Source organism: Bidens hawaiensis, unplaced genomic scaffold (genome assembly GCF_021521415.1).
Source record: "Bidens hawaiensis isolate Kalapana, Puna unplaced genomic scaffold, B.hawaiensis_p1.1 tig00000237_1, whole genome shotgun sequence".
Classification (NCBI taxonomy): Eukaryota; Viridiplantae; Streptophyta; class Magnoliopsida; order Asterales; family Asteraceae; genus Bidens; species Bidens hawaiensis.
This window is the reverse complement of record NW_027491021.1, coordinates 7,253,090-7,264,192: the sequence shown is the minus strand read 5'-3', so window position 1 is coordinate 7,264,192 and position 11,103 is coordinate 7,253,090. Positions and strand designations below refer to the sequence as shown.

General features: G+C 36.2%; 2 protein-coding genes across 2 annotated transcripts; both read right to left on the bottom strand.

Moving 5' to 3' along the window:
• Positions 1-3,195: 3,195 nt before the first annotated feature.
• Positions 3,196-6,703, bottom strand: LOC143616527 (uncharacterized). The gene is made up of 9 exons (XM_077089354.1): positions 5,189-6,703; positions 4,819-5,086; positions 4,447-4,530; positions 4,258-4,370; positions 4,117-4,195; positions 3,987-4,050; positions 3,746-3,903; positions 3,323-3,672; positions 3,196-3,245 (listed from the first exon to the last, which is right to left on the bottom strand). The coding sequence occupies exons 4-9, from the start codon at positions 4,334-4,336 to the stop codon at positions 3,196-3,198; spliced, it is 780 nt and encodes a 259-aa protein (XP_076945469.1). The 5' UTR covers positions 4,337-4,370; positions 4,447-4,530; positions 4,819-5,086; positions 5,189-6,703.
• Positions 6,704-6,913: 210 nt separating this feature from the next.
• LOC143599263 (uncharacterized) lies at positions 6,914-9,973 on the bottom strand. The gene is made up of 5 exons (XM_077077276.1): positions 9,154-9,973; positions 8,517-8,858; positions 8,064-8,432; positions 7,608-7,972; positions 6,914-7,408 (listed from the first exon to the last, which is right to left on the bottom strand). The coding sequence occupies exons 1-5, from the start codon at positions 9,971-9,973 to the stop codon at positions 6,914-6,916; spliced, it is 2,391 nt and encodes a 796-aa protein (XP_076933391.1).
• Between the last annotated feature and the right edge of the window lie 1,130 nt (positions 9,974-11,103).

Sequence of the window (11,103 nt, the reverse complement as noted above, 5' to 3'; positions counted from 1 at the left end):
ATATAAAAATAATTTTTTTTACGTCATTGTCTTTTTTCTTACCATTGTGTATTTTTTCGTCATTGTGTCTTTCTGTTTGTCAATGTGTTTTTTTTCGCCATTGTGTCTTTCAACTGATCATTGTGTTAATTTTTTAATACTAATAACACCATTGTGTAATAATATGTAAATAATGAAAAATACCAACGAATTGTCTAATACATAAAACACAATGATGAATAAATATTACACAATAACCTGAAACGTAAAACACAATAATGAATACATATAACGCAATGGCCTGAAATGTAAGACACAATGGTAAATACATATAACACAATGACCTGAAACGTAAAACACAATGGAATCTACATATTACACAATGACTTTAACGTAATACACAATGAACATAATACTATTTTTCTCAATTTAAGTGATATTGAGCACAATGACTAAAACCCAATAATAAGTAGAAAGACAAATGTTGAGCATAAAGACACAATGACGAACAAAAAAACACAATGATGTAATCTTTTTTTAATTTTTATCTTTAATATGAGTACCAATTGAAAAACACAATGACCAAAATTTATAACAAAATGCATAGAAAAACTCGATTAAAAAAACACAATGAACAACCAAATAACACAATATAAAAAAACCCACTAACTTTTTTTATTTTTATATAACATATGATATTCATATTAAAAATAAAAATCGCTTTTTATTATGGTAAAAAAAATTCTAAGAAAAATGTCGTATGAAAAAGTTATACACGTTTTAAAATGCTGGAGGAATTGACATGTGTCTTGCATGTGGAAAGAGAAAATCACCTTAAGTGAGTTATTACCTTAATAACCTTCTCATATATTTTTATTCAATATTTATTCTTAAATTAATTTCTAACATCCAAATTTAAGATCAATGGATTAAATTCCTTCTCACATTTCTCATTTTTATTGTACTTTATATTTTAACTTTACCCTTTGTTTATAATCCTTGTGTTTATTTTTATACGTTGGTATATTTTGTTTATTGTTAGAAGTCTTATTTAGTTTTGAAGGTTAATGGACTTATACAGTTACACATAACATTCTTATTATAGCAACCGAAAAGAAAGCCCAAAATAATAAAGTTAAGATATACATCAAGAAGTTATAGACACGTGTTTGGTTTGTTGGTTTAACTAGATAAAGTTTTTCTTTTATGTTTTAACATGCGCTAACTTAACTACTTCTACAATAACGGAGGAAGAAGCAAGTTCATCTTTTTAAGAAGCAAGTTACCCTCAGTTGACTCTAAGTGGTGACTTATACGATAATGCATCTTTGAATTTCTTGAATCTGTTACTATACGCATAAATATTTCTCCCTATCAACCAAGCATTCTCATTAAATAACCATTAACCAATTGTTTGCCTTTTTTCTTCTTTCTATTTTCTAAATTATTAATGCATCCAATATAACAACTAATAATCCAATTGTAATCAACAAATATATTCAAGAGCTTGTATATTTAACATTCGTCAAACTCGAGGTGAACTAATTAGGGCGTATTTGATTGGAGGTAATGGAATGGAGAGAGAATGAATGAAATAGACCATTACCATTTATTTGTCTTGTTTGGTTAACCTTTGAAAATTGAATGAATTATTACTTTATGTTGTTTGGTAGCTATAAAAACATAGGAGTGGAATTGAAATGATAAAAATACTCCCATCACAATTTTTTTTATCAAAATAATAAAAAATTGCAATGACGACGACGGTGGTGGCGGTGGTAACAGTTACGGTATTGGTGTCGCAGTCAGGCGGCAGGGGCGGTGGTGGTGCGGTGATTGTCATGTAGTGGTGGAAAGGAGGATGGTAGTGGTGACAGTTATCTTCAGGTAGTTGTGGCGACGGTGGCGGTGGTGGTGGCTATGACGGTAGTGGTCAGGTGGTGGTGTTGTTTAAATTGATTAGTGCCACTGAAATTTGAGTTATCAACACTTATGGTAAAATGTGATCGATCAATCTGAATGTTTATTGTTCAATTCATTGTTCTTCAGTTCTCATATCAGATTATATGTTAGAATGTTCTTGATTTACCAAGAGTGGTATCAGAGCACATGTTTCATGTCGGGGAAGAAGGAGAATCGATTGTATCAGAAAGTGGTTTAGTATCAAAAAGTAATTGATCAAGAAAGTGCAGGGCTTAATCGATCAAGGAAGAAAGAGAGAGAAAATCAAGGGAAATTGGAAGCCAGGGTTTAATCAATCAAGAAGGAGGCCCGATTCAATCTACAGGAATCAAAATTGAAATTCAATCTTACCCATAGAATACAACAACGATTGTTTCTATTTATCAGGTCATTAAAAAAAATTGATCAACAAAGAAGGAGAAAGGCAACAAACTAGAATCAGAGCAATAAAGAACCGATTAAAAAAGGGTAAGAAAGTCAAAACAAAAAGGGTTGTGATTTTTCTACAAATCAGAAATTTCAATTGAAGAAAGGAATCCATGTTCAGATAAGTGTTTCTTTCCTGTTATTCCATAATTCTTATTAGAAAGTTGTGAGATTAAATCCTAGAATCGATTAAGAAAGGAAGTTAGTAGCACGTGGCCAAGTCTTGTGTGCTTAGAAAGTTAGTCCTATGTGGCGAAGTCCTGTGTGGCAAGAAAGAATCAAGCCTTATGTGGTGCAAGCAAGAAGCAAAAGAAAGATTAAAGCAAGAACCATAAGATAGGGAAGAAAATGTAACAACTCAGATTTTTCCAACTTATATTACCCGACCCGTTTTTCTGTTCGGGAAAATTTTACCTAGAAAATATCACGTTATATGAGTTAATATTGATTTAGTTGCGGCGGGTTTGATCTAGCTTTTCGTTTTGGCAGTATACATTAACGTTAAGTGTGAAGATGCTAAAGAGGTAATATAATTAGAGATGTTGATCAAAGATAGTAGTAATTGGTCACAACATTATTTTCTAGCAGTTTTATAGAGTATTTTACATACAGTTTTAGTCTTAAAGCCCACCATCTTTTGACATTTACAAAAAGTGTGTTTTTTTGTTGGTTCAATTTACATATATTTTTAGTCCTAAAATCCACCATCTTTTTCCATTTACAAAAAGTGTGTTCGTTTGGTGGTTGATAACATCATTTAGCTGCACTAAGTTAAAGTCCTAGTCATTGATTTACAAAAAGCCACAACTGGAGACGGTTTTTATCTTTTTAGTGGGATGTCTTTAGTCGTTTGTCTCCCTTGTCATTGTCTCTAGTTCCTATTTGAATTGATATGTTATTAAGTAGAAGTATAAGTAACTGAATTTGATATTTAAAGGGTAGTTATGGTTGGTACCTGTTGTAGTTGGGTGTTGCCTTTTTAATGGCAGTTTCTTAGGGTCAGGTGTCACGGGTAGAATTGATGTGAGTGGGTCAACCTCAGTTTGAAATGCAATAGGCTGAATGTTGTCCATGTTTGTGGCGTTGGTGACAACAGCTGTTCTGTTAGATTGTACAACTATTTCGAAAGTCTTTAGTTGACCAATGTGTGCAATCATTTCTTGTGGTAATACCTGTGGATCAGTGTTCCCACCTTCAGTGACCATCTTTTTGCAGCTTATTTGTAGCATGTTAGCCATCGCATCATTAAAGAAGACAACTTTAGTTGTTGCAATGTCGTCTATGAGTGTCGCATTCACACAATAGCTGTATCATATTTATTGTTGTTACTGACATGAAGTATATAAAAATGTATGTTTGTTTTATTTTGTATTATTACCTATACTTTGCCTCAATATCATTATGGTGTAAGCAGACAAATTCGACCGGTTTTTCTCCTTGTGGGTGTAGCTTGCTTAAACATTTGGAGCATTGGACACTGTACCATGTTCGGTGGGCTTCGATATCCTTTATGCGAGCAGTGCACTTGTAATTGGACTGTTATGTTTGCATATGTGTTAGCTAAATTGCTGCAATTTGAAGTTTTATTATATCTGAATGAAGTGTATGCGTGTCATTACCTTGTTTCCTCTCAGTATCTGATGGATTGTGGCATTGCTTTCGAGTGGTGGAAGGGCTTTGAGCCTGGATAGAGGTTCAGTTAAGTTAGTACGGTTGCTGGTACAATAGCTATTTATTAAGTTTATTTACCTGTTGATAGTATTTATCAATTTAGGATATGTTGGGTTAACATGGATGGTTGTTGCTCTGGTTGTTTCAAGCTGTGCAACTGTTTGTTTTCACTTGAGTTAGTTAAATATATATTACAATATGTCAAAGTGGTTTGTTTACCTTTGTAGAAAGTGGCTGATGTGGAGGTTATTAGGATTATGTCACCTTCAACTATGTTATCACTCGCAAGGTGTTCCATGTCTTTCCAAAAAGTGATTTCAACTTCGTTAGCCCTGTGAGAAATGAGTTTCGGATCAAAAGTACATTGATGATGAATATTGTTTTTGAGTTAGGTGCATTTGTTGTTACCATTCATCTTGTATGAGGACTTCTTTAGTTTATCCACCTTGTTTGTGTGCTGGAAAAACTTCTTTTCTAACTATCCAATGTAGTCTGCAAGTTAAGAAATACGACATTAGGTTTAGGAGGTGTATGTGGCAGCAGGTATGTGAAGGTAGTTTCTATGATGATTGTGCTAAAAACTGCAAGTTTTACAAACCTATAGCTTTATATTATGACCAGATTTGGAAATTAAAGCTAATAAACCAATTACAATTGTAAAGACACAGTAACTTTGAGAGTGAAAAGCTTATATGAGTTAAGAAGGTAATCTATCATAGTATAAAACTCAAAGTTGTGGTATTTTAGTTGTAGTCATAATTTTTGAGTATTAGTGTTTACCTGCAAGAGGTCTCGGGTACTCTCTATGCACCTTCAGCAATTCATGTGTAGCTAGTCTGAAGTAGTGGGTGGGTATGTTGGCATCAGTTATAGGTGTGAATGTTGCCCTGCTCCCAATTCGTAACGAAGCCTCATGGTCCACTACCTTGTTGGTCTTTCTTGCACCAACACAAACGTACTCCATTATCGTATAACATGCGTTAACTTTGATTATTTCTTCAAAGTGTTCTTGTTGATTTAAGTCAGCCATAACTTCGATACCGTCACCCTGCGTTGAACATTAAAAGAAAACAATGTGAACACATGCATCAATTAGGTAAATTTCAAAGGGATGCAATACAATTAGCATATAGTAGGACAAAATACTCACATTTTCGTCTACAAAAAGGTAGCAAAGTTCCTTCTGGAATTTTGGTATCCACTTTTTTATAACTCTTACCAGTAGCGGTTGTGGTTTTAGACGCGGTTTGATGTCACGGATCTGTATCGAGTTGTGTTCCATTTTGTTGGCTGTTGCATAGTTATTGTAATTGTTAGTGTAAGCAATGTATATACAATATAAGTATCAATAATGTGTTCAATGTATATGTGTGTGTGTTTATATGAGTATGTTATACTTAGACAATATTGTATTAAACATATGTACAACAGTAGTGTAAATAATGTGTATGTTGTATGTTTTTTTCCTAGAGTATTTTATGTATGGTTGATATGCTATAGTTATTTGGTAAGGTGTAATGTATGTTGCTAATTTATTGTGTTGTCTATTTCATGTAGAAAATCTGAGTAGACTATGTTTTTGGTTAGAGTTGGGTCTTCATCATTGTGTGGAACGATCAAAATTTTGAGTGATTGGTGTGTCGTTGCCCTTGATAGAGCAACATATAATTGGCCGTGACCGAATGCAGGTTGTGGTAAGTAGATCCCTATCTTATCTAGTGATTGACCTTGGCTCTTGTTAATTGTCATTGCATAGCATAGACGAAAGGGAAATTGTTGCCTTTTGAGTTCAAAAGGTAGCTGGTCGTCCTTATGTGTTAAGCTTATTTTGGGAATGTAAACTCGGTGACCTATGACTTTGCCCGTCATTATTTGTGCCTCTATGATCCCGGGCAGTAGTTGTGTAATTAAAAGTCGAGTACCATTACAAATGCCAGCAGCTGGATTGAGGTTTCTTAGTAACATGATAGGTGAGTTTACTTTTAGTTCAAGAGTTTGTGGTGGAAGGCCATTGAAGTTTAGAAGGTTTAGGTACTCTACGGGGTAGAGCAGTTCGATATCGTTGTTGTCACCTGGGTGAGGAACAACCGAGTCAATGCTTGTGTAGGTTCTTGTCTGTCCAGGTGTCATGTTGATAACGATAGAGTTAATCTCATTTATCGTATCATTCTTAGGACATATAATAGCTTTCTTTGAGAGTGTTGTTGCGTTGGGGTTTTGTAAAGCATCGATATTGTAAATGAAGTGTATAAGTTCGGTTAGTGCACTATCAGAATAACGTATAAGATACTCTTCAGGTATACGTATATTTTTTGTATCTTCTGGATCATTAATGTCTGGTGATCCAATAAGTCCATCACCAACAGAGACAAACCATGAAGAGAATACAGATATAACATTTTGTTCAGTGGAACTAATATTTGGTCTATGTAGACGCATGTTTTCTGTAAGTTTGTAGATCTTGAAACTGTGCCACAGATAAGATCTAGGCAATGTCGAAGCAAGAATGGTTGACTTTGGCGCCTTAGATATTATTGGAAGTGTCTGCCTGAAGTCTCCACCTAGTAAGACCGATTTTCCTCCAAATGGTTTATCCTCACAGTTGAATAGGTCCCTAAGTGATCTGTCTAGTGACTCGAAGCACCGACGGTCGTTCATTGGAGCCTCAACCCAAATTATAAGTGAAGTTCAGTCAGAATTGTGCTAGTTGTGTGTTTTTCTTAATGTGACAGAGTGAGTTATCAGTTACGTCTAACGGGATTTTGAATCTTGAATGAGCCGTTCGGCCCGAAGGAAGTAGCAATGATGCTATGCCAGAGGCTGCAACAGCTAGCACAATGCTACCAGTTGAACGTAATGCTGATAGTATTGTTGTCTATAAGAATGTCTTCCCAGTTCCTCCGTGACCATACACAAACACCAAGATCTGACGATGCGAGGCGACTGCAGAAGTGACATCTTCATAAATTCTGCTTTGTTGAAGGTTAAGCTTAGATCTGTTTGTATTGTGTTCAATTGATAACATGTGTCGATCGTAATTCCTCTCTTCCATTAAAAGTCTGTTTTGCAGCTGCTGAAGCAAATCATGTCTTGGCATAGGCAGACTATAATCTGATAGAGACTTTGAAGGTGTGGCAGATTGGAGTAACATTTCTAGTTCGTAAAGAACATATTGCCTAAGATCGTCATCATTAGCAATACCATGGTTCCTCAAACCATCATCTGCCATCTTACGCCATTGTTTTTCCCACATGCGCAAAGGGTCTGTTAGTTCACAAAATAGAAGCATTTGAGTGAATAAAGCGCGTAGTTCGCCGGCGGTGGCCCAAACTGAAGGCAGTTGACCATTCGACATCCTCACCCAGTAAGCCTAACTTTTCACACGCCATTCGAAAGGTTCCACAAACTTGTCCGTTAACTGTTCGTATGGACACGAAGGATGTACAACCTCTTTGATATCCCAACAACATACGCAAGAAAAAGGCCTCTCCGCTGCTAGGATGTATGTAGACCAGCCTTCCGATTGGAGGGGTTTTGTTCGATATGCGTCTTGTCCAGGATTTATATACCCACTTGTACTCTGACAAATAGTCGATGTATCGTAGGTGACGACCACTGGCGTCCCTAGCGTTGTTGGATAGCCACTCTGTTAAAGTTGTTCGTGTGCTGAAAGTGTTAGTTGCTACATTCTCAAGCAGGTCTGTTTCTCTGAAAGTGATATTCTGCATGTTCTCTAAGTGAACGGCTAGTACTTGTACAGCAGGATTTCTAACGTGAATGTCGAAGTTAAATATCCTCCATGCGGCTTCGTGTGGACAGATGAACATACCGTCAACAAAGTTTTGAATTTCATTAACTTCAGTGGGTTGAGGTCTATGGCTTCTGTCCGTATCAGTTGGTGCTTTTGAGATGCTATAACGTATACGGTCAGTACCTTTTGAAATGTACTTGAAAAGATACTTGATTAGCATGCTCCAACCACAATACTCAACATTTATGAGCCATAAAACGTGAAGATAGAGTACAGTTGTAAGGCACAACGTATCTGTTATCTATCTTAACACTGCCCTTCACGACAGAGAAACGATCTGGCCTCCTTTGGTAATGAACGTGACCATTGTCATCAAAGGAAGTTTCAGGTTCGAAGTGCTTAGGATTAGAGCAAGATCCAGAATCCATACACGGTGAATTGGGATTAAGCAGCCCACATGGTCCATGAATCATTAGTTCAGTGACTATCTTGTATAGATGAGGCTCAGCCGAAGGATCTGGTATCTCAGCAGAGATAAAATTGTCAATCTCACACGCATCCTTGATTCTACATGACGGGCTAACCCATAGAAGGATGTGACAGTGTGGAAGGCCTCTTTTCTGAAACTCAACTGTATATAAATCTGCGTTGAAGTAATAAACGTGGTTATGTAAACGCAAGATATACTTGTAAATTACAATAGTTTTATAAGAAACCAAGACATTACCTGCTACAATCTCACCGAATATCTTGTTCGCCTTGATAAATTTTAGAAACAATCGGAGCTTTATTTGAAAGACCCTAGCAATTATATCCGGACGGTCTGATGACTTTAAAGAAGGAAATCGTGACGAATATCTTGTAATCTCAGGCCACTTAACGTTGCAGGTAAACGTAATGAAATATTGAGGTTTACCATGTACTCTACAGTTAGCCAAAGCATCCTGATAGTGTTTGTACATGTATCGTGGACCACCTACAAAGGATGATGGTAAGACAGTGCGTTTACCAACATCACGACCTTCGGTGTCACCACGTTGAACTGCGTCTTCGACACCCTGTAGGAACTCTGTGCGGAAAACATTTTGATTTAGTTTTATATAGTCAAGTCGGCCCTCCTCAATACAAAGGTATGCGTCAACAATGAACTACTGCAACAACCTGCCCCCCCCCCCTCAAAAGTAAGGTGCATAAATTATACCGATCATGTAACAAATAGCTATAGTACATATTCATCGTCAACTTTCTGTCTCGCGTTCCATCACTGACTCGAAGCATAAGTTTAGATGACCAGCCACGTTCACCATAAAGGAATAGAAGCGGGTACTGCAAGGGCATATATAATTGATGAAGTTTGTTTATACGTTGTGGCCCACCTTCTTTGTATCGAATGACAATGTCGAAATTTGTACACATTGGATCAGCGTCGGTGACTATGGCACCTATGCAGCCTGCGGATGGCATGTCATAACATTTGTCACGTGATCCAAAGAGACGGACAGAAAAGTCAGGGACGTTGTCCGACAAACTTAGATCCCTGGCTGTACGGAAAAGTCGCACCAATTCGTTAGTAGACTCTAGGATGCTAAGAAGGATGATAACCGTTTGAGGAGAAAGACGTGATTGGTCACCCGAGGTAAAATGATACAGGCGATTGTCTATTTCATTCTCAGTATCATACACATACATTTGTAAGAATCGTGGTCTCTCATTTGGTGGCGGACACAGAGTACCCACCCAATGGTGAATTTGACCACTAATCTTAAAAACGTATGGACCAGAACCTCGATTTATAGTGTCATCAATTATAGCGCCGAAAAATGTCATAGAGAAAACAGAATTGTATGCACGAATGTTAGCCATAAAGTCTGGTTGCTGGAAAAGATTAATGATTGTGGTATAAGGACGCCTAGGATAAGGAAGCGCAACTCGACCTCCCTTACAACATTGTGTATACCTTAATTGTTGGCTGCTAGAAGAAGCAATAGAACGTTCATCAAACCAAAACAGAGCGTCACAAAACTCACAAACTTTGTCACAATCACCGTTATCTATATAGCAAGATGCATTTATCGATGCATTAATAAGTAGTGTAGATCGATGAGAAGTCTGTCTAGAAGTCTGACCATGATGATAGTTACTGAACAGCGAGGAGTCAGTTCGAGATCTCTTACTACGTGACATGTCAAGAAACAACACAGTAACGCACGAAGGTTGAGGGTAAAAAGCAAATGTAACAGTTATACAAAAACGTCAACTAAATAAAACCTAATAAGGCAACCGACAACGTAAACATCTTGGTTTTTTCATGAGGACATTTAAGTAAAACGATTAACAAAAAGTAAAGTTAAAAATAAATACGTACCTCTAAATGAAGTCCTAACAATTTGAACAGCAAAACTGACAAAGAAATAACTAAGATAATCAATGAATTATGATAGAAGTAAAAACATTCAAAGGGTTTTGCCTAATATAACATGTTCTTTCAAGTTTTAACACAAATAGACACCCACTATCAGTCTGTTGGAAAACCTATTTAAAAACTTTAAGGACTCAAACAAAAGTTGACTAATATAACGAAGTAAATAAATAAAATGAAGCATACACCCATGTAATTATCAAGTTTTATAACCATATTTAAGAAATTATACATTTATAATATTAAAAAAAACGGATTGAACATTGTTTTGTTTGTCAGCTAGCCAATACAACCGGCCCGTTTAGACATGCCAAGAGAAAAAATAAATAAGTATTGGCCTTTAAATTTGTAATTTGTAGAAACAAAAAATTAGTATAATCGGGTTTAGTACAAATCCAAACATCTAAAGGGACGGGTATTACCCGTCACAATGATGGCGGGTTTCGATTTTTCTCACCGTCCCTATTTGGTGCGCCTTAACGAAGCCCAACTCTATCTTTTTACCACTAATAATTCAAACGCCTATGCTTATTAAAATCTAACAATTTCTTTCAACTGCTTTCATTAAAACCCAAACTACGTTTGCTCTATGTAATTTTCAAATGAAAGGTAATGTTCCAAAACGAAATAAATACCAATAAAATGACTCAAAATCAACCCCACGTTAACGGAACGGAAGAAAATTTAGGACTAGCTGAAAGCAGAAAACATAATCAACTATAGAACGCAAGTTGACTAATATAAAAACAAATAAAGCACACACGGCGCAATTTGACTAATATAAAAACAAATAAAGCACACCCGGCGCAATTTGATTGAGCAGCTAACATTAAACAACCTAACAGTAACTTGATAAGAGAAAACAAAAATAGAATCGGAAACGACATCAAACACC

Coding starts and splice junctions, on each gene's coding strand:
- LOC143616527 (XM_077089354.1), bottom strand. CDS start 4,336: ATGGAACACCTTGCGAGTGATAACATAGTTGAAGGTGACATAATCCTA. Junction 4,051..4,116: donor TTGATAAATACTATCAACAG/GTAAATAAACTT, acceptor ACCTCTATCCAG/GCTCAAAGCCCTTCCACCAC. Junction 3,246..3,322: donor GCAACACCCAACTACAACAG/GTACCAACCATA, acceptor CAATTCAAATAG/GAACTAGAGACAATGACAAG.
- LOC143599263 (XM_077077276.1), bottom strand. CDS start 9,973: ATGTCACGTAGTAAGAGATCTCGAACTGACTCCTCGCTGTTCAGTAAC. Junction 8,859..9,153: donor CAAAGAAGGTGGGCCACAAC/GTATAAACAAAC, acceptor TTTTCCGCACAG/AGTTCCTACAGGGTGTCGAA. Junction 8,433..8,516: donor ATTCGGTGAGATTGTAGCAG/GTAATGTCTTGG, acceptor ACTTCAACGCAG/ATTTATATACAGTTGAGTTT.